The 23,500-nt window shown below is 36.1% G+C and overlaps 1 protein-coding gene across 10 annotated transcripts in view; it reads right to left on the bottom strand.

The window, feature by feature from the left end:
* Positions 1-228: 228 nt before the first annotated feature.
* The window catches only part of unc-104 (kinesin family member unc-104), a 174,509-nt gene continuing 151,237 nt past the window's right edge, over positions 229-23,500 (bottom strand). For 8 of the 10 annotated variants that reach the window (XM_075313048.1, XM_075313053.1, XM_075313054.1 and 5 more), the window contains 9 exons: positions 22,021-22,317; positions 21,585-21,944; positions 21,316-21,505; positions 17,488-17,880; positions 17,296-17,407; positions 13,010-13,199; positions 12,803-12,939; positions 6,637-6,738; positions 229-6,563 (listed from right to left, as the gene is read on the bottom strand). In XM_075313048.1, the coding sequence (XP_075169163.1) occupies positions 6,467-6,563; positions 6,637-6,738; positions 12,803-12,939; positions 13,010-13,199; positions 17,296-17,407; positions 17,488-17,880; positions 21,316-21,505; positions 21,585-21,944; positions 22,021-22,317 (1,878 nt within the window). In that variant the 3' untranslated portion in view covers positions 229-6,466. The remainder of the gene's footprint in view (positions 6,564-6,636; positions 6,739-12,802; positions 12,940-13,009; positions 13,200-17,295; positions 17,408-17,487; positions 17,881-21,315; positions 21,506-21,584; positions 21,945-22,020; positions 22,318-23,500) is intronic. The other 2 variants (XM_075313052.1, XM_075313056.1) reach the window with 1 other exon arrangement.

Here is a 23,500-nt window from a genome sequence, read left to right as displayed (position 1 = left end):
CAATGCTAGTTATACTCCCTATAGAAATTAAATTTTGACAAAATTTAATTTCTATATAAATTAAATTTTTCAAAATAAAATTTTTTGTGTATTATTTTTATTGAAATTTATACTTACATTCCCATTGGTTTTTTGCCCACTAAACAAACCAACAACCAATCGATTTATGCAGGATTTTTATGATATTTTTTTTTTATTTTCATTAAAACTTGCAAATAATAAATATCGTTTGCTACATTTTATATTTATTTAATTAATTTATTTATTTAATTTATTTAAATGATTATACACTTTTTCCAATTTTTATTATTAGTTTTACCATTTCATACACTGATCTGAATGAAGGACTATTTTATTTTATTCATTATTATTATTATTATATATATTTGGGTTCCATTTTTCATTCATTATTTGCTTTATAATCTAATACTACTTGTTGTTCATCTTCTTTATCTGCATCTGAATCTTTTGCTATTTCCTATTGTAGCTGATGGTTCCGTTTCCTGGGGGGAAATGAAATTCTTATTCTCTCTGGAATGTTAACGATCTTATGCTCCATCTTCTCAATAATTATTGTTGCTGTTGTTGTTGTTGTATATAGTTTATAATAAATATAAATAGTATTTGTTTTTTGGTATTTCTTTTATTTTGTGGCTTCATAATATTCGCTCTTTTTCATATCATTTTCTTATTCATTCGCAATTTTCCACTAGCTTGTATGGATATTTGGATTTTTTTGTTGTTTATTTTATTGTTAATAATACTATTTTGTTTTCATTTTGTTGCTGTTTTTCTTGTTCACTTATGAATTTATTTGCCAATTTCTTTATCGCTCTTTGTTCTTTTCTTTGATTGGTTTGGTTTTGGTTTGCAAAATAAATAAATTTGTTTGCTTTCCTTTTCAAATATATGTATGTATATATATATGTGAATGTATATATAGATATTTGTATATATAAAGTAGTATATATGTATGTATAGGTGTAGCTTAAAACCGAAATTGAATTCTCTAAGAAGCACACATACACACACGCACACATATTGAAAAAATTATCTAGAAAAACGAATCCTTGAGAGTGTGAGTGAGAAATAGCGAGAGCGAATTGTGGGGAAAACCAAATTAACTACATTTAAGCATTTTTGTTGTTGTTGTTGTTGTTGTTGTTGTTTTTGTTTTTTTTTTTTTTTTGTCTGGAGAAAATCAACAGAACGTGAAAATCTATAGCTAAACATTCTCAAATAAATAAATAAATACACAATATATATATAAATAATATCAAAACATGGACTATCATAAATACATTTAGAAAAAAAAAATTAAAAAAAAAAATATTTATATATGTTTACAAAAATATTACTTCTATGTACAATTGAAAATATATATTTATATTTATTTTCTTTGCTTTATTTATTTTATGTATATTTCGTATGTATGTATATAACAAATTCAGTTAATAGCAATAATTATAAATATTTATAAACAAACAAAAAAAGGATTAAAACATTTTTTTTTTGTTTTCAATTACAGTTGTATGCAAATATAAGTAGCAGTAGAAACTGTTTAAAGTTTTGATTTTTCTAATATGAAAATTTTATTACAAAAAAAATCTAAAAATGTTTTGGCGCCCTACGTAAACATGAAATTATCATTGAGGTGGCGCCCAATGCAAAAAGAAGACGGAATAAAAGAGTATGTCGTATATTAGTGAAGTGGGCTAGAATGACCTATATTTTCTCTGTGGGCTCAATGTATATATAAAACTTCAATAGTGGCGCCCAACGGAACATGAAAACGAATGACGAGAATGTCCAATAGTAATTGAGATTATTAGAAAGCGTATGTTTTTCTCTGTGGCAACCATTGCAATCATGGAATTAACATTGTTAAGAGGTTATTTTGTTAGTATAAACCATTAATGATATTGCAACTATCAATAGTGTGGCACCCAGCGGAAAAAGAAGACCGAAAAGCTTCGATTTCTTTAAATATCAAAATTTTATAAAACAAAAAAAAGCTGATAATGATTTGCCGGCCTATGCTGACATGGAATTATCAATAGAGTGGCGCCCAACGGAACAAGAAAACGGATGACAGAGAATGTCTTATAGTAATTTGGAATATCGTATATTTTCCTCTATGGCAGCTTTTGTAAACTTGGAATTATCATCATTAAGAGATAATCAAGACATCATTTTGTATTTGATTATTTAGTTATTGAAACTATCATTAAAGTGGTGCCCAACGGAAAACGAAAATCGAAAAGCATCGATTTCTTTAAATATGAGATTTTTATAAAAACAAACACAGTATGATTTGGCGGCCTACGTAGACATGGAATTATCATTAAAGTGGCGCCCAACGCAAAAAAGCTATAAAGTGGGTTAGAATGACTTATGTTTCCTGTGTAGGGCCCAAATTATGCCATATCATTAAAGTGGCGCCCAACGGAAAAACAAAATGCCTAACAGAATATATCGTATATTAATTAAAAGAATTATAATTATGTTTTCCTCTGTGGAGACCATTATAAACATGTAATTTTCAATAAACATGCTCTGTACTTTAAGATAAATACGAAATAACAGCATTAATGCGATTGAATTTAATTTATTGTCTATAACATCCATTTCAAATATTTCTTTCACTAATTTTCTTTAAAAAAGAAATTAGCTAATATTATATTTCATTGTTGTTTTCCTTTTACTTTTAATTTTGACTCTCAACATAATTTTTCATAATAGAAAAATTAGTGGAATCAAGATTTTCCCATAGGACTATGGGAAAAATCAATATCTCCATCAATATCTCTTTCCAATTCAAAAGCATTCATCCTTGTACAAAGAAACGCTTTAACATATTCAATTTAAATAGATGGGATACAAAATTCCTAACTTTACCGCCAGCTACTGCTAGATGGACTCAGTAGGATATTTTGAGTGGATGTGTGTTTAATACAAGGTCCAATATTCTCTTTAAATCAATGCTGGTTGTTGTAATTGTGGCTCTTTGAGTACATATAGGCACAAGGCAATATCTAACCACCATCACCTGAATCCGATAAGTCGAGGAAAAATATCGATTTCATTTAAAAATTACCTCTATAGGCCGATAACATAGTCAAATTCTCGAAATTCGAATTTGGAAATTCTTTGGAACAAATCAATTTCACTATTTATACCTCAATACGAAATCGTTAACATGGTAATCAAATCCTGAATGCAATAACCGATTATTATTTATAAATGATTATCAATTATAATCGATTATTATTTATAAATGATTATCAATTTTAAGCGATTTATTTTGAAAAAAATGAATTATAATTGTTTTATTGGCAATAACTTTTTCGCAATGATTGTGTTTTTTTATATATGGCCATTTGTTTACTTTCCGACGCAAGGCAATATCTGACCAGTATTTCTTGATAATTCGATAATTCGTGGAAAATATCGAAATCATTAGAATAAACTTCAATAGGTTTGGTAACATAGTTATCGATTTTAAAACTACATCCTTTTCAAAATATAATCGTTTGCTACATTAGCACATTCAATTCACGGAAATAGTTATCCCCTATGTTCCGATATTCGGACTCGGATATCACAAGAATCTTGTTTTACTTTAACGAAAAAATTGACATACTCGGGGACATAAATCCACTTTCAAATTTAACTTCTCACACACAAAAAATTTTTTTCTGATTCAATCACGAAATTAATTGATCCAATCAATTTTTTAATTGAAACGTCTTCAATTACAGAAATGATAGTATCAATTAAAAAATTAATTGATGCTATTAATTTGTGTGATTGGTTTTTATTTCAATTAAAAAATTCGTTGAATCAATTAAATTTTTAATTGAATATTTTTTAAAACTCAATTAAGATTTTAATTGGAACATTTTTTCCTGAAAATTTTTTCTGTGCATTACGTACCATGTCAAGTTTTTTGGTTATGGGGTGTACAATTTTAAAAATTATTTTCTTGTGTTATATAAGTTAATTATATTTTTTTAAGTTTTGTTGAAATTTCTTATACATCTTGATGCAGGGAGAAATAGAATAGAACAAAATATATAAAATACATTTATATGTTTTTTTTTTTTGTGGGAATTGAATTAAATAAGTTTAAAATATCATTAATAGAATTTTTGATTCTTATTTACTTGTTTCAAAATTCAAGAAAAAACAAAACAAATACATCAAGTTTAAGTTAAATGTAACTTTTAAAGATTATTTTCTTTACTAGGATTATTACAAAACAAAAATAAGAGATTAAATATTTTAGAATTTATTTTTTTTAATAAATATTTTAATTAATATTTGATCATGGGGCTTATTTTGTATAAACTTTGTGACATTGTTTTTTTTTTTTTGGAGGGGGAGATAAACATTTATATATTTCTTTCTTTCCTTTTAATTTAATGTGGATGTATTTAATGTGGTCGTATTTCTTAATTCCGAAACGAGATTTTTAACAATATGACTTTTCTATACAGGAAACTTGAGGGACATATGACTTTTACCCCCTTAAAACTTGATTAGGCCATAACAAATTTATTTGTTTTTGTTTGCGTTAATTTATAGTCGTTGACGAAAAGAATCTAATTAGACCTTTTAGGGTCTTTTGATTTTAAACTCTAATATGAGTACAATTTTTGTTGGAATAAACTAATCGCTCTAAAGAGCTTATTAAACATTTTGTTATTTCATAGAGTTTTATTTGTGTACTATAAATTGAGCTATTATCCTGAGAGAATTAATCTGATAATGGACTATTTTTACCGCAAATAGACAATATTTAGACCAAACATCACATGGATATATTGGCTAAATATTTATATATACACATAGAATTTCTAAAAACCTTTGGTTTTTTTTTTTGAGTTTTCATAAGAAACTATTAAATATAATAATTTTTTGGAAATTATTATGCCTTACAAATAAAATGCATTTTTCATTAAGTATGACATGTTTAAAATACCATTGCTAGGTTTAAGTATTGGCTTACTTAGGACTTTAAAATACTGCTATTGTATATATAGAAATTTTAATGCATACAACTGTTTTTAAATTTAAATAATAATATCAATAATACAATAATAATAATAAATACATAAACCTTGTTTAATAAAAATTTAAAATCTGCAGCATTGCCTTTTCATCTTCTTCTTCTCATTCTTTCTGTTTAAATATAACCAACAATAAAGCATTTGAATATGTTCCGTATATAATAGATAATAGTTGTAATAATCAATTTTGAAAATCTCTTGGGGTTTTTTCTTTAGTTTTACTTAATTTCTTGTTGATGCTTACATTTAAAAATTATTTTCTTGTGTTATATAAGTTAATTATATTTTTTTAAGTTTTGTTGAAATTTCTTATACATCTTGATGCAGGGAGAAATAGAATAGAACAAAATATATAAAATACATTTATATGTTTTTTTTTTGTGGGAATTGAATTAAATAAGTTTAAAATATCATTAATAGAATTTTTGATTCTTATTTACTTGTTTCAAAATTCAAGAAAAAACAAAACAAATACATCAAGTTTAAGTTAAATGTAACTTTTAAAGATTATTTTCTTTACTAGGATTATTACAAAACAAAAATAAGAGATTAAATATTTTAGAATTTATTTTTTTTTTAATAAATATTTTAATTAATATTTGATCATGGGGCTTATTTTGTATAAACTTTGTGACATTGTTTTTTTTTTTTTGGAGGGGGAGATAAACATTTATATATTTCTTTCTTTCCTTTTAATTTAATGTGGATGTATTTATCTTGCTTCATTTGCTGCCGCATTTTCTACGGTTCTTATATATGTTTTTGTTTTTTGTAAAATACATTCTTTTTGTTTTTTTTTTTTTTGTTTCTTAAATATAATATTTTTAGTTTTTCTTCTCTGGTTATGGGGAGGGTTTTCATTTTTTTGAGATTTTTTCTTTTAATATAATTTCAATAATTTCTTTATATATTAATTATAATTAAATTTTCTGTGTGTGTGTATGTTCTTTATCATCTTAATTTTCCTTATATAAGTAAATGTAAACAATCAATGCCTGCATTTTCATTATTCATTTTGTTCAATATTTGGTTTTCTTTTTCATTTTTTTTTTTCATTTGTTCATATTTATCGATGGAATCCGTTTACTTTTAGCTTCTTAAGGGCCCATAATGTTGATTAGATGAGATAGTGACCCTTTTTTATTTTAATCCTCCTGTAATTCTGATTTATTGCACATTTTTGTTTTAACAAATTTTCCTATTTGCCTGTTTTTCTCCATTTCAATCACAATTCCTTGTTTTTTCCCAATTTCATATGAAGTTGGAAATTTTCCTATTGATTTTTAGAATAGAAAGTGTGTTGCTGTGTGTTTTGTGTCCCAAGGGGAATGGAGGATTGGTTGCGACATCGGTTTTCTTTAGTACACTAAAACGGATTCCATCGTAATCGTATCTCATTTATTATTACTACCAGTATTTGTAGCAATTGTAGCTTGGATTTGTGATGCGGTTTGTGAGGCGGTCTCTTGTGTGCGTCTGGCCAAACGAGATCTGTAAAATAGAACATTTAAGTTACGCTTGTTTTATTATTTAATTTATACCATAATTAAGTTTTATGAAATACCTGATTTGTCCAGCCAACAATGGATTAATGGCATAGAGCCAATCGTGAACCTCTTTGTCAGCCAAAGTTTGCAAAAGATAACCACGATGTTTGGTCACCACACTGTAATAAGAAAAGAAAAAAACAAAACATGAAATAAAATGTTGGGGTGTAAAGGAAACAAACAAAACTGCTATAACAGCAGAAAGTATATGATCATAAATGGTTATTAGCCACTGACAGTTAAAATTATAATAACAAAGGTTATTTCTAGGTTAGGTTAGGATTCAGGTTGCCTTGTCTCATATCGGCTGACATACACCTAAGCCAGTATTCGGCTTACTGCGTGCTTTAATTTCTTCTTTCCCTTCAATTATTCCAGGAACTTTGTGTCTAACGAATTCCCTAATTTGTTTCCAGCCCCTGTTTCATATCACACATGTCCCAAATCGCCTCTTGGCCCACATCGCTTTATGGTCTCTCGTGGCCATTCATCCAACTCTGCCCGTGTTGCCTCTATTGACTTTGCGTTCTCAAGGTTCACTTCCCTATATAACTTAGCTCTCATCGCCAGTTCATTTTCTTTTACGCTTCCTCTTGTTTCGGCATGTCCCGTCACTCATATTATGTGGATCCAGCCGTATTCCGAATATTCAGTGATCATTGTTTTGTATTCTAATAGGGTTCGTGATCGAACCGTAATGCGTGCTATTGCCTTCATTGCCCTGCGACAATCTGTGAAAATGTTCACGTTTTGTAGCCTCTTGTTTTTTTTCGGGCCAATTAATAAATTCCGTGATGGCACGTACTTCTGCCTGCGAGATTGGGTCATTCATATATACGCCCAGTCTCCTCCTCTCACCCATCGGCGTTATTTTTATTTTTTCTTCACTTTCGAAATCTCGGTAACGCTGTCTACCTGGCCGCACACCACAATTTACCATGGCCGAAGTTACCGATGTCATCAACAGCGCGAAACCATCCAAAGCGCTGGGCCCTGACGGAATCTCTATGCTAATGCTGAAGCATCTGGGAATACTTGGAGTTGAGTACTTGACCAGACTCCTCAATTTGTCATATAATGAATACACGATGTCTGGAAAATGGGAGGGTGATTCAACTACTGAAAACAGGCAAAGAGTCGAGCAAGGGTGAATCGTACAGACCGATTTCACTTCTCTCGCCAGTAGCCAAGACAATTGAGGCACTACACTTTCCCAGCCTTGTGGAGAATTTTCCAGCTGCTAATCATCAACATGGAGTCCGCAAAGTACACAGTACTATAACGGCTTTGCATACCATTCCAACATTTATAAATAGGGGACTCAATCAGCCCAAGCAGTGTCACAGGACGGTCCTAGTGGCAATTGACCTATCGAGGGCATTCGATACGGTCAACCATGCCAGACTTTTCGAGGACATCGAGAACACGTCCCTACCGACAGGAACCAAGCTTTGGGTTACTAATTATCTGTGCGGACGCCAGTCGTATGTGGAATTTAGAGATAGGAAATCAAGACCCCGCCCAACAAAAAATGCAGTACTATTTAAGCAGTATTGTAAGGGAGAGAGGCAGTACCAACTGCTTACAAAACAACCAAATCAGCGCTGATATAATCTTGAGTATAGCATTGTTGGCGTGAAGGAAAACAGCACTACCGATCCCACGGCGGCGGATCCCACCGGATCAACCCGATGGTCCCCATCCATTGGCCAGCGGCTGCCACATCAATGTACGTGTTGTTTCGTCCGTCTTTTTGTGTTGGAGAAGGTGCATCCCGGGGAGCCTTCTCCGTTTGCTGTTGGTCCGAGCCGGGATAGAGGAGAACCCCGGACCATGTTATTGTTATGTCTGCCGAAACCTGATCCACCACCGTTCGGTTTCGGTCAGGTGTAACCGGTGCTTGGAGTGGGTGCACTTCCGGAACTGCTACGGCTTAACATCGCTGCGGGAGTATAGTCATACTGACTACGTTGCAGGATGCTGTGCCAGCGATAGCAGCAGCGGATCGTCTGACTATGCCACTCCCCCGGCATCTCCCGTACAACAATATACTCCGCCGCAGCATCTCACACCCAATATTGTTGTTCCAGTTCCGGATAGTGCATCGTTTTTGTAATTTAATTGCAACGGGCTCCGGGGTAAGATTAGCGAGATCGTCGACTTTATGAATCGGAAAAGGAAAAGGGTCGCGGCGATCCAGGAAACTAAACTGAATTTCACCTGCAGCTTACGTCATTGTGATGGATACAATGTGCTTCGAAAGGATCGCACTAGAAGTGGAGGTGGTGGCCTGGCTTTCATATTACACCGTTCCGTGCAGTATAGCCCTATACCGCTTGTGGCAGACACTAGTGACCCGTATATGGAATGTATGGGGGTAGAAGTCAAGTCTGGGGCTGCCGAGATAGAGCTATACAATGTGTATATACCGCCGGTTGGTAGCTGTGCTCCAGGTTATAGCCCAAACATTGAGTGGCTGTTGTGCGGGCATAACCGATTGGTTCTAGGAGACTTTAATACCCACCATGAACTTTGGCATTCTCTCCTAGGTAATGACCAGAGAGGCATAGCTTTGGCAGAGCAGATAGATAGGTTAGGTGGCAGCCCGATGTATCAGGCTCACTTAGACTATTCAGTCCATTGTGATACCACATTGGTGAACTTCTCTCTTATCACTGAGTGCTGCCCGATTCCATGTTAAGCTCAATGACAAGGGACCTCCTTTTTATAGCCGAGTCCGAACGGCGTTCCACATTGCAGTGAAACCACTTAGAGAAGCTTTGAAACCCTCAGAAATGTCACCAGCATTACTGAGGTGGGATAATCCACCGCTGAAAAACTTTTTGGTGTTCGGTCGAAGCAGGAATCGAACCCACGACCTTGTGTATGCAAGGCGGGCATGCTAACCATTGCACCACGGTGGCTCCAGATAGATGACTCCACATTTTGCACGGTGAACGAAGAGGCACCCACGAGGATTATGAGTGACTGCAGCAGTTCGCCAGATTTATCTTTAGCGTCGCCTGGTCTGATAAATGACGTCTCCTGGCAACCCGTCATTTCATTGGGATCGGACCACCTCCCCATAATTCTCACCATCAACCGACCCTCCGATTTCATAACCTCTGAACGCCGGACGTTTATTAATAAAAAGAAAGCCAACTGGGAAGGCTTCAGAGAATACACCGATCGCCGCTTCAGTGAGATCCCGTCCCCCTCTCATGTTTATGTTGCCCAGAGACGTTCCGGGACATCATCAACGCAGCAGCCGCTCGCTTCATACCCGCTGGTCGAGCATGATGAACGCCGTCGTGCTAACTCTGCTGATCCTAGAATCAGAGAACTAAATCTAGAAATTAGTAAGATAGTTGACGAGCACTGAAGCATTGTAACTTAGGCACAGGGACTGGTAAATTGTGGTCAACATTTAGAGGCATCTCGAACCCCGCTACAAGGGATGATGGGATTTCAGTCACCTTTGGCGACGTGACTGTGACTGATCCGAAGAGATGCGCCAAATACTTCAACCGACAGTTTGCTGAGCATCCCGAGAGTGATAGAGCGAAAAGGAGAGCCACTCGTCGCATACGTGGTCTCCGAGCCGACGACACACCACAATTTACTGCAGCCGAAGTTACCAATGTCATCAACAGCGCGAAACCATCCAAGGCGCTGAGCCCCGATGGAATTTCAATGCTAATGCTGAAGCATCTGGAAATACTGGGAGTTGAGTACCTGACCAGATTCCTCAATTTGTCCTTAGAATCACTCATTATACCCGCCAGTAGCCAAGACACTTGAGGCACTACTCCTCCCTAGCCTTGTGGAGAATTTTCCAGCTACTAATCATTAACATGTATTCCGCAAAGTACACAGTACGACAACGGCTTTGCATGCCACTTCAGCATTTATAAATAGGGGACTCAATCAGCCCAAGCCATGTCACAGGACGGTCCTCGTGGCAATTGACCTATCTAAGGCATTCGATACGGTCAACCATGCCAGACTTTTCGAGGACATCGAGAACACGTCCCTACCGACAGGAACCAAGCGTTGGGTTACTAATTATCTGTGCGGACGCCAGTCGTATGTGGAATTTTGGGATAGGAAATCAAGACCGCGTAGAGTGAAACAGGGAGTTCCCCAGGGTGGGATGATATCTCCGGCACTGTTTAACCTCTACCTAACCTCTATTCCACACCCTCCAGACGGGGTCGAGATTGTATCATACGCAGACGATTGTACAATCTTGGCATCTGGGCCCAATCCCAATATTGATGACATCTGCGATTGTTTAAACTCCTACAACGCTAATCTTACCAGTTATTTCACTGCGAGAAAATTGAGGAAAGAGCTGTTTTCTTTTAGCACTGGATACCCTAAGCCGTGAAGGACTAAAAGAAAACAGAGTACTCGTTTATCCAGAACATCTCCAAAAATATGCAACACTGTCATCAGCTGTTTAAAAGCAATCACAGAAAAGAAGTGAAATCTTGCATTTTTAATGTATGAAATGCTCCAATTAGTAATAAATATTTACTGCTGCGATTATTTATGACACTGTGCCACTTTAAATTTCATGTTCTTCGATAAATTAGTCACAATAAGTTGCTATTGTGAATAGATGAAGCGTCACTTTATCAAAATACAATCTGGCAACATCGGCGCGCCTTGCACTGATGAGATGTTCTGGATAGAACACCAGTGCAACGATGTTCTGGATAGCCCATACAAATATCGCATCCAGTCCAAAAGAAAACAGCCCTGAAATTGAGTTGAGTCACTTACCGGCAGTACTTGGGGTGCGGACAAAGAAACCTACCTATAAGGCAATTGGCCGGTCAGTGGACACAGGCAGACTAGTGATACGCAGTGGAATAACATACAGACCTTCCAGAACGCTGCCCTTAGAACTGCGACTGGGTGTCTCCGCAGCACACCCCTGGATCACCTTTATGTGGAGACAAAGCTCATCCCTGTGCGAAAACACAACTACATGTTATCAAAGCAGGATCTCTTAGGTTGTTATCATCCAAACCACCATCTTATGGATACACAACCACCACCCAGGAATGTAAGGGTTGATATACATCATCTAGAGCGCGAGATCCAGCGCTACAAAAGAGAGCCTCTAGATCAAGCAGCGTACCAGGTAGGTTTGAACAGGATTCATAAGAATACTGTAGGTGAAGCGGTGAGAAGCTACAAGGTTAATCCTGTTCTCGGAGTCCAACCACCGCCCATAGCACCGGAGGAAAGATACCTCCCACGGCAGACTAGGGTAGTTTTAGCCCAATTAAGATCAGGCAAGTGCAGCCGTCTCAATTCCTATTTATCAGTGATTGATAGCAGCGTAGCTGACGTATGTCCAATTTGCAACCAAGGGCCATACGACACGCGTCATCTTTTCTCTTGCCCAGCTAAACCAACCCGACTTACCACCAGATCACTCTGGACACACTCTACCTTAGTCGTACTTCAAGCTGAAGTACAAAAGCGTATTACATAAAATGGATGACATCACAATAAACTGTTACAACAACAACAACCTGGCTGCAGAATAACATCCCGAGATTGCGTTTCGCTGTCCTTGTCTGAACCAGCTGTGATAATCATCCCTGTATAACTCGTCCTTTTCACAAGGTGCCCTATTGTAAAGTCTTCGGACCTCTTTCTCAATGTCAAGGACTTACTTTGTCACCGAGGGGGGTTTTTTTTGCAGTGTGGACAACTCTCTTCGAAGGCCCTTACTAGTGTCGCCGTTAGTGTCTCAACATTTTTATCAATATCCTTTACCCCTGGTCTGTTTGGGCTAAATCGCTCGGTTTTCGCCTTATTTCGGAATCCTAATGGGCCCGGTTCTGTCCCAGATAATAACAGACAATGTTTTAATATTTCAATAAATGATTACTTTCTTTTTTAGCAGACTATTTGGGCTAAATCGCTCGGTTTTCGCCCCAGATAATAGCAGACAATGTTTTAATATTTCAATAACTGATTACTTTCTCTTTTAGCAGACGTTTTAATGTTTTAGCAGATTTTCGGGTTGTGTCTACTATGAAATTTCTTTATCTGCATAATCCCAATATACATTCATGATCACAATTGATATAAAACTTATAAAGTATTTGCTTTTCTTAATATCGTATAGAAATCTTTGAACAAATTCGATTTTATATTTACCTGAATGTATTTGGAATTTTAACCATGGCTGCTTGATCCTCACTGCATTCAACCTGGGCTGTGCCCAAATTCAAAATTGCACGTTCCACTGGATCTTTTTCAGATTTGTAAATAAAGACATAAGGACGGCGGACAATCTAAAATAAAACAAATGAACATTTTTAAAATAAATTTAAATTGAATTGCGAGTATACCACGATAACTTACCACCCAGCGTTTCTTCCAACCAGAACCGCCATGTTCCAAGACATTTAGTAAACCCTTGCGGGCCACAACAGGGCTAACACGAATCTCTTCCAGTTCGGGGACATACAAACGAAGAGGGAGAGCTGGTTGAGTAGCTGGAGCTGGTGCTTCCCAGCCATTGGGGGCATCTGATCGATCAGGAGAACATAATCTAAAGAAAGAAAAACGAAATTAAACGCAACGTTAGTTTCCAAGGATTTCATAAGAACTTTTTTCTTTGAACAAACGATTAACATTGAGAGAGCATTAGTTTCGACTTTTGGAAATTTTGAATTTGAAGCATTTTATATAATATAAATATTTATGAAAACATTAATTTTAGTTAATTAAATTTTTAGAACAATATTAAATTTATTTTAATTGACTACAAACACAAGAAATAACAAAATCAAAGCCACATTAATAATAGTAAGGGGGGTTAGGAAAGGATATAATGGTGTTTATATAAAGGTAACGAAAAATATTTTGAACGATTAGTTACTGATGAAGAGAGGAAAACGAAAAAAATAAAGTAATAGAAATTTGTTTTACCTTCGTCTAATACGGTAGTAACCAAATAAGAGTATTTTTTTAAATACACATAAATATGAAAAAGAAAAAGTTTACAAAGTTAAAAAGAAAGGCAAATAATTGATGTTTTTTTAGATTTTCTTTTCTTTAAATAAATAATTTGAGTGTATGCTGGCCTATTAAAAGTATGTTTAATAAACGAATATTAAGAACGCCGAATACAAATGTGAAAAATTGTAGAAGATTTGCTCTAAATAATGCCCCTTATTCCAAAATTCGGAATCGCAAAATTTTCGTTTGGCCATAATTTCTTAACTCTAAACTAGTTTGATGATTTTTTTGCAAAACAATCTACAAGTAAAGTAATCAAAGCCGTGGGACGAGGTTTATCTTCGTACAATGATTGTCCGTTTTGATGAACGTCCTATTTTGGATGCACGCATAGAATCGGTGTTTTAAAGAACACAACAACAGACTTTCCAGTTTTGTTTTATTCAGTGAATAATTGCCAATTTGATGTGTCAAATGTAGGCATATACATTTGACTATTTAATAAACTGTAATGAAAACTCTTCTGCAATTTAGAAAAAATGTGCCTACAATATTTTAAAAAATTATCGAATTGCTTTTCGTTTATTTTTCATGACAATAAAATTCGATTTTCCCTTCAAACTTACGTGTTTTTATAAAAACCGAACCGATTTTGGCGGTTTAATGTTTCAAAATCGACCGTCAACCGATTTAGTGAAATTGATCCGTTTTTTTTTTAACCGATAAAAGTCGACACCCAAAATATGAGGCTTCTTTATAGATATAACAAAATAGAGATTAAATCCGAAGAGAACCCTGGCAAACCACAGAATTTCAGTCTCTCAAAAAATATTGAGTGGTGTTAGTTTAGGTATAGTGGCAGCCCGTTATTTCAGGCTCATTTAGAATATTCAGTCCATTGTGATCAGAGAATGAGGCCTACCCATTTTTGTCGCAGCGGCTTACACTAATTTTTTGCATCCGGCGACGGCGACTTGACGGCTAAGCCTATATAAATTGGTGGATTCGGCGGCGGACATTTATCCAATTATCCATTATAAAATCAATTTGAATTTATCCAAATGGTAATGAGATTAGTTGTACAACCAATCTTACAATCATATTTAAGGTGGAATTACATACCATGCGGTCATGCGTGCGTACGTTGTATTCGAATGCGTTGACGAATACGATTCTTCAATTGAGTTACACAGCATGCGTCGGAACACCAATGAATTTGCTGATTACATTCCTTGCCTCTGCGCTTTTTGTTGTGTTCTTGCATTCCACGCACTTTTTAAAGTATAGGACTTTATGTATTTTAACTTCAATCAATAACTTTTCGTCCATATTTTAGATTGTTTTTCGTTTCTTGATTTGTTTACATGTTGTTTAATGTTTTCAATGCACCCGACGCATTGAAAAGTTAAAAGTTCGTCAACTTTATGCGTCATATGCATACGTTACTTTTGTCGTGTAACTCAAACAATTGTAGTTGCAACATTTTAACTTTTTTTGACAATAGCATATAACGTATGCACGAATAACCGCATAGTATGTAATTCCACCTTTACATTTCATTCAAATTTTCTGAACTAAATTTGTGCAAAATTATTATAGCAACTTGATACTGACGGATTTTGGATGGAAAGTCAAACATTTTCACAAAAAAAAATATAACAATTATGAATAATTTTTTCTGATTTAACTCAATTATTTGATTAATTGGCCGCTAAATTTGAGTCGAGAAGAGTCGACATATTCGGCGGCGGCTTCGATTGGCAAAAATTGGTCGGCGGCAGCTTCATTCTCTGATTGTGATACTACTGTGGTGAACTTTTCTCTTATCACTGCCTGATTCTATGTTAAGCTCAATGACAAGGGATCTCCTTTTTATAGACGAGTCCGAACTGCTTGCGGTGAAACGACTTAACGAAACTTCGAAACACTCATCCACCGCTGAAAAACATGTTGGTGTTTAATCGAACTGGGATTGAATCTACGACCCTATGTATGCAAGTCGGGCATGCTAATCCCCATGCAACCCCCGTGCAAACATGTGAGAATAGTAGTGCAAGTACCTGGAAGAGACCGATCTTAGATTTGGGTGTGAAAGACGAAACCAGACACTGGTATCACAAACAAATGAACAACAGCTGCCACACTGTCGCAAGCAGAAGGCTGTTGAGAGCATACTATTTCAACGGTCCCCTGCGGTCATTAGCCACAAACTGGGTGATATGTATCTCGCTTACCAAGGGTTTTTTTTGCAAAAATATCATTGTGAGGGATAGAGCTTTCAAAACTTTCCTATCATCAAGTATGAAGATTGGCAGATGGGAGCGATAACATCTGAAGAGAAACCCCGGTCAATCACAGGATTAATCCATATCGCTGACCCATATCTTCAATTCATAATTCGAAACCTTTGAAATTTCAGATTATACAAAGTCTCTGAAAAAAAATTGACTGTCCAATTTCCCACATTGTATAAACATCAGCAAGGTTTTCGCTTGGAGGAGCACTACTATTACCCTGTGTGTTATGAGCCGTCCAGACTATAAGTTTATCCGGACGACAGTGCTCGTGTCGAACATATCCCAGATATTGACCACACTATAAGTTAAGTCCGAAAGCATAATCAATAATGCTGTATGTTTATGGGATCGATAACACATTTACAGATTATTTAGTCATCACCGACAATTGGTATCGATTGGCCACACTGTAAGATTCTTTGCAAACACAGACATTCCGTCCGGAAAAAGTTATAGTCTGGACGGCGCATTAGTTCATTCATTAGAGATTTTACTGATATCTTCTTCCTTGATAGTCTTAAAATATCATTCAATAGATACAAAACTGATAAATAACACTATGTGGTATTCCGAGACATGAGACGTCACCCTAATTTTTTATATCTAAAATTCTACTCCGATGTTAGCTTATAAGCGACTGCTTAGTTCGGAATGCCAAGGTCTTTAAGGTCAGGATTTATACTTGCAGAAGATTTTGCATTTTTCTGCCCAGTTCGGCGGTAACCTAATTCTCGCCCAAGAATTTAAATCGGGATATCGGTATTGGTCCAAAAAATGGACCAATACATACCATATTCGGTACACCTACTTGTGGTCTCTAACTTTAGATTTCCAATTTTATTCTAATCAAAGCAAAAGTGCGGTACCTAAAAGTCCAAGAATTCAAATCGGGAGATCGGTCTATTAGAGATCATGCCAAAACATGAACCAATACACATCATATTCTGTACAGCTATTTGTGGACCTAAAATTCCTCCATATTTCCAATTAAGACAAATCGTATGAAAATTGCAGAGTTTGACTGCTCAAACTACTCTGGGGTCAGTTTATATGTGGGCTATATCAAAACCTGGACCCATATAGCCCATCTTCAAACCCGACCAATTTGCAAGCGAAAAAGGTATCTTTGCCAAATTTCAGAATTTCTGCTATCAAAAAGTGTAGAGCGATTACAACAGACAAATAGACGGTTATCGTTAGACCGTTTTAGAATATCTCACTAATATATATACTTTATGCAGTCGTAAATCGTTATTATGATACCCACGGATTGGCAACGCCTTTTTTCCGATACGAAATCGCCCTATAATTTCCATAACGCGAAACGTTCATTGGTCCATTATTAAACCAGAATTATTAAACTGAAATCAAAAGAATCCCCATACTTACTCTATAGAACTGCTGGATATACAACTGACAGTCATATCAGCACATCCTTCATCGCTGGGTGATACATCCGATTGTGTTTGGTTATCATTATTATCTGATTTGCTGGAACGGCCTAATTTGATATCAAGGAAAAAATAAAACAATTTATATTGGAATTCTTTATGCTATTTCTCATTTTGGGCCCTCACTTACCTTGTATAAGTTTTAGACATTTGTTCATCAGTTCAATTTCACGTTCATTGTACTCTCGGTCGGGTACAATCTGTTGCGAATCTTTAACTGGGGTTTGTGGTGATGGTGGTATCACCATATGTACAGGTGATGTAGCTGCTTTAGCGGCCAAATTGCAAACATCTTTTTCGGTTTTTGTTGTTGGATTTGGATTTGTATCCATGCCCAAACGTTCACGCAATAAAAGTAAATGACGTACTCGTCCAACCTCTTCGAGGCGTGTCAATTTCTCCAATTCCCATTGATGATCGAATATGAGCGAATCGCCACGTGGACGCCAGCCATGTAAGTTTTCTTCACCGCGGACATAGGTTGAGCTAGTATCAAGAACACGACGTTGTCGCCGTTGTACACCTTTTTGAAATGATAATTTTTTTTATAAAAAAAAGATAAAATAAGAACGTTAAGTATGTTTGTACACCAAGTGATTTATTTGCAAAGTAAGCATCTAATTGCATTTTATGGAGAAAAATAACGGTGTGATTAAGCTCAGCTAAAAAGCTGTCAAAGACAAATGTTTTGAAAGACTAATATAAGCTTTTTACTAAAATTTCAAAGCAGTGGTTAACGTAATACTTGAAAGGTATTAAGATAAGATTCAAGTTATCCTTTTTTGGTATATGAAACAAACCTTTCAATTTTAATACAAATTCTTCCGAAACCTGGTATCTTAATTTAAAAGACTGGGGGTCTAGGATTATGAGATCAAGCAATTTAGTTTTTGATTAGGATATAAAATATAATCCAAGCTATTTATATTAGATCTTTTACTGAAGTCCGGTTTTAGTTGGAAGTTGCACTGAATCCCCTCGATTTTTTCTTTGTAATTGTCCTAGCTTATTTTATCGCTATTTGATGGAAAGCCACCACTTGAATTTGATAGTTCAAGGGAGTAACACGATTTACTTACTATAGACAACATTCGTTGCTTAGCTTTATGCTCTTCATGTGACCGTTTGAAAACATTATAGTATGATCACAAATATAATATACCTAATGCTTACAGGAATTAGCGTCAATATTTACAAGCAGAAGGCAAAGGCGTGTCTTAAACGCACTCATACAGGACAACTTCCCTATGATCATCAGCCAAGAGTGTGTACTCCAAGCTATAAAGGCCGCCAAAACTCCACAGACGTCGGCCCAGGTGGTTTGGCTACGAGGATGTGAAAGCACATTCAAGAGAATGGCGCTAGGTTTCTGGCCGATACCTTCAATGGTTGCTTGAACACCCTCGAAATACCAGATATCTGGAAAATAGAGAATATTGTTCCAGTTCCGAAACCAGGAGAGCAAGCACATCTTGGAGACTCGTATCGGCTTATTACTCTTCTTTCCCCCATCCCGCAGATTCTTGAAGCTAGTTTACTGCCCTACTTACAGAACATCTAATATTGGCAGAACTTCAGCATGGTTTGGGTATAACCACTGTGTAATGTATAACCACTGTGTAATGTTTACAGAAATTTTGGTCAACATTTACAAGTAGAAGGCAAAGGCGAGTCTTCCGCGCACTCATACATGACAGCTTATCTATGGTTATCAGCCACGAGTGTGTACTCCAAGCTATAAAGGTCGCCAAAAGATCCACAGCTGTCGGCCCAGGTGGTTTGACTACGAGGATGCGGAAGCACATTCGAGAGAATTGCGCTAAGTTTCTGGCCTATACCAGGCACATCTTGGAGACTCGTATCGGCCTATTACTCTTCTTTCCCCGTCAGAAGATTCTTGAAGCTATATTACTGGCCTACTTCACAGAAAATGAACATGGTTTTCGATTTGGCAGGAGTGCGACCACTGCATTGTGTGAATTAACAACCAACATTGCAGAGAGATCGAATAGTAAAATGGCGCAAAAACGTTCGATTCTCGTAGCATTCGATAAAGCGTTTAATACAGGGAACCATACCACCCTCTTAGGAGATATTATGGAAACCTCCTGCCTCCCCCTAATAATCTTAAGAGGTGGTTGGCGAACTATATCTTATGTGGAATTTAGAGCAAAGCATCTTTGTCCAGGAGAAATAAATAAGGCGTACTTCAAACCAGTGTGTTGCCCGTCCTCTTTTTAAAATGTATGTGGCAGAAACTCCTCTTCAACCACCAGATATTCATCTTATAACCTAAGCGGACGACTGTTCCATAGTAGCATCACATAGAGACGTCAAGGAATTTGAGGTGAAGATTAATGACTGACCTGCCTGCACTATCTTTGTCAACACACTCTGACAGAAGGAATATGATAACCTCGATCACCATGTACGATGTTTGTCGCAAAAATGTTGTTTTCTCGCCACACATAACATTCTTGCCAAATATCGTGAAACATGGTTGAGATGAATCTCAAACTAAATGCTCCAAAATCTAAGGCAACTATTTTCACATCGTGGACCAAAAAAGTGAATCAGGAGTTTGCTATCCATATTCGTGGCCAGAGAACCCCAAAGTTCTTGGTTCGATAATTGGTTGCTAAAAACGTTGGGAGAAGAAATAATTATCCTGAAGGCATTGGCTGGTTTCATTAGGGAGAAACATAAAGAGACGATTTAAAGCACATATGAGTCCATTGGTCGTCCCCTTTATCGATTATGCGACCTCCATTTGGACTCCCAACATTAGCGATACCCAATGGAGAAATCTTCAAACCATGCGCAGCGAATTGCCACTGGATGTCACTCGAAGACACCAGAACAGCATCTGCACCATGAGTTAAAAATGCTGTCGGTGAGGCAACACTGCGCCCTCCTCACCCACCAGTATCTGATAAAGTGCATGTGTTCTAAACAGTAAAAATCAAGCATATGTTTCGCAAAGATACTAAAAGTTGCCACTTTTCCAAAAAGCCTTGTTATTTTTCTTGTACGCTAAATAAAGGTTTTAACGTTGTGCCACTTTTACAGAGCATTGATACTATAATCGAACTTAAGCACCCAATGCTACAATTTTGAGCAGTGTTTTTCTGCTCATGCTACAGTTTTTGAAGCGAACATTTGTGTCGCAAAGGAAAATTTCTGTAGCAGGTAAATGAAATGAAAAAAATAATAATTCGATTAAAAAACGTGTGTAACCTATTTTTGTGTCAGTGTGCTGCTTCTCTTTTTTGCTGTATGGGAGATTGGTAGAATTCTTGATGTTTTTGTAAATTCTGCAACATATTCCTCGCCAACCAACGGTACCTCACAATTTTTTTTAATAATTTTCTATAGATATAACGTTTCTACAAAATTTTCTATGGAAATAAAATTTTAGCAAAATTTTCTATTGAAATAAAATTTTGACAAAATTCCCTATAGAAATAAAATTTTGACAAAATTTTCTATAGAAATAAAATTTTGACAAAATTTTTTATAGAAATAAAATTTTGACAAATTTTTTATAGAAATAAAATTTTGGCGAAGTTTTCGATAGAAATAAAATTTTGCAAAAAAAGATTTGTTTTCGTTTGGTAAAAGTTTCTTTAAATTTTGGTAAATTATTTTTGGCTCGCGTGGCAACCATGATCTTAAATCCGGCATTCATATATGTTTGTCTTATTTTAAAGGCCCCATGTAGGAAGGAGAAAATCCATACCCCAGGTCACGTGTAAGTTACACATATTTAGTCTTAGCAACAATAAGAACCAATCTTGGGTCAGGCTCCTTATAAACCCTAGAGAATCACAATAGAACCAATGTATGGAAAACATTTTTGATTTCAATCCCAATCCATTTCCACCTTAACAACTCTCAAATTTTAAATAAAGCAACACAAAAAAGTGCAACAGCAACGACTACATTTAAAAATTTCTACCTGGACTACCTGCATCTGATGCTCTTCTCAATGACAATTCATAGACTCCAGATAAACGATTGGCCTCGGGATTACGATATTGACCAGAGAACAAATGTTTCAACGAGCGTGGACCGGTACGAGCATCACGACCATAAATAATCATACTCAAATCTTTGGTTATAATAGCTGGGCGAGCACAATTCTCCAACTGCAAGAAGAAGAAGAAAATTTATAAATATGCTAGAAATAAATCCGTTTCAGCAATTAATCTGGAATTAGATGATTACCTCCAAATAAGCACTCAATGTTATATAAACAGTTTCACCACCCTGTGACACACGATTCAACAAAGCCGAATTGTGAAGACTAGAATCCCAAGCAGCTTCAAATCTAAAGAACGAGCGATCATCACCAGGTACTTCGATCACTTCGCCAGGGAATAGACCCAGGGATAAAACACATGAATCTTCATCATCATCCGATGATTCTGGTGTATTGCGAATGCGACCCACAACTAATTCACGTATATCTTTCCATTTGACTTCAGGTGTGGGCTCATGGACGATGGTAATACGTATACGTCGCTGAATACCTTGATGCAATAGGAATAGGCCACGGCAAGGAAGATCATCACTATGTTCAACAACCTATGGGGAGAGGAAGAGTAGATCACTAAATGCAATCCTGGAATTGTTGGCAACCTATTTATTGTATTGTACTTACCGCCGGTACATATTCACCGTTGGGCGCCAATTCGCATATTTCAAACCACACCAAAACATCATGCTTTGCCAAGACCGTCGATGATGGAGGACATGGTAGTGGTCCAAATTTAGGACTACGTACTGGTTGTGAAATCGGTATACTTGGTGGTAACATGCGTCTTGGTGGTGGTCTCGATACGAATTCCTGTTTAGCATCCTTGTGCAATGGATGTGTCTGATAGTGGCCAAATACTTTAAACATAATCGGTTGTGTTTTCAAATATTCTATAAATGATTTGGTTACTGGTACAGTTATCTGAAATAATAAATATAGAAAAAAGAGCTTCAATAACTAAGTCAATTAAGGGAGATGCGTCATTAGCACAGAGTTGACAGATTTTTTTACAAGGGCTTTAGAAATGTTAAAGTGATAACAGGGCGATGTTAAACTTTGCGACTTTTCTCTAGATTTCAGAAGCATTATCCTAAGGGTTAATTTACTCCATGAATCACTACCATCCATCCATGTTTTCGTCAAAAAATGATTTCATCAAAGATAGACTCCTGTGTAGTTTCTGTGGTTGAGGCGATTGCCTGGTATCTTTCGAGCATTGTACTGTGACCAAGCTATGTGGCAGATTGATTTAGATGCAACATGGCGTTAGGAGTATTTGTTCCTACTTTACTATGGTAGGTTTAAAAGACGTACCACTGTGCCATATTACAGTGCCTGCCGTGATAGCCAGGTATTATTGGCCGAACTCTTCTTTCGATCAAGCTATTGTTGTTACCGCCGACTAATTTAGATGTAATATGGCACCAGAAGCACATGTGCCTATTCACCCTAAAACATCATCTACTCCCTGATCGACATTCCACCTGACCGTAGTCCCACTCTTCTTTAGTAGATCGCTAGTCCCCTTTGATTTGTGATCCAATGATTCATAATGTTTCCAACTTTGTTAAGACAGTCGCACTAGTCCACTTCTCTCTAGTGCCAATTCCGGCCATGTGGCATATGGATGCATTTCGCTGTCTAAGTCAACTGTTCTCTCTAACTCATTCATTCCAGTCAATTTCTTCTCCCCTTATGTTAGTGCTGAGATACATTTCGAACATCGCCGGATTTCCTCTTGCCGGATTATGCTCTGATATGTCTGCACATCACATATTTGCTTAGTCCCGTCCTCTTTCTCATTTTAAACCCATCTATGTAACAGTGTTATATTCTGTATTCCCAAACCAGAAGGACGGTATTTCTTACTTCTGAATCCCAATATCAGGGATCATACCCAAATCGGGTATATGACCATGACTTAGAACCGATTTTTAATATCAGATTAATAAGAGCTAATTGTTAACGGCAGAATGTTGGAGGAGGTTCATTCCGCAAACCTCGTTCGTTTGCTTTTGAGCCAATGATGAATAGAAGAAAAATACGGATCGTGGGTCCTTTCATTCTTCTAGAACCAGTCGTTTTAACTACCGATTAGGGAGCC

Source organism: Haematobia irritans, chromosome 5 (assembly GCF_050003625.1).
Source record: "Haematobia irritans isolate KBUSLIRL chromosome 5, ASM5000362v1, whole genome shotgun sequence".
Lineage (NCBI taxonomy): Eukaryota > Metazoa > Arthropoda > Insecta > Diptera > Muscidae > Haematobia > Haematobia irritans.
The sequence above is the reverse complement of the archived record's forward strand: the minus strand, read 5'-3'. Positions and strand labels throughout refer to the sequence as shown.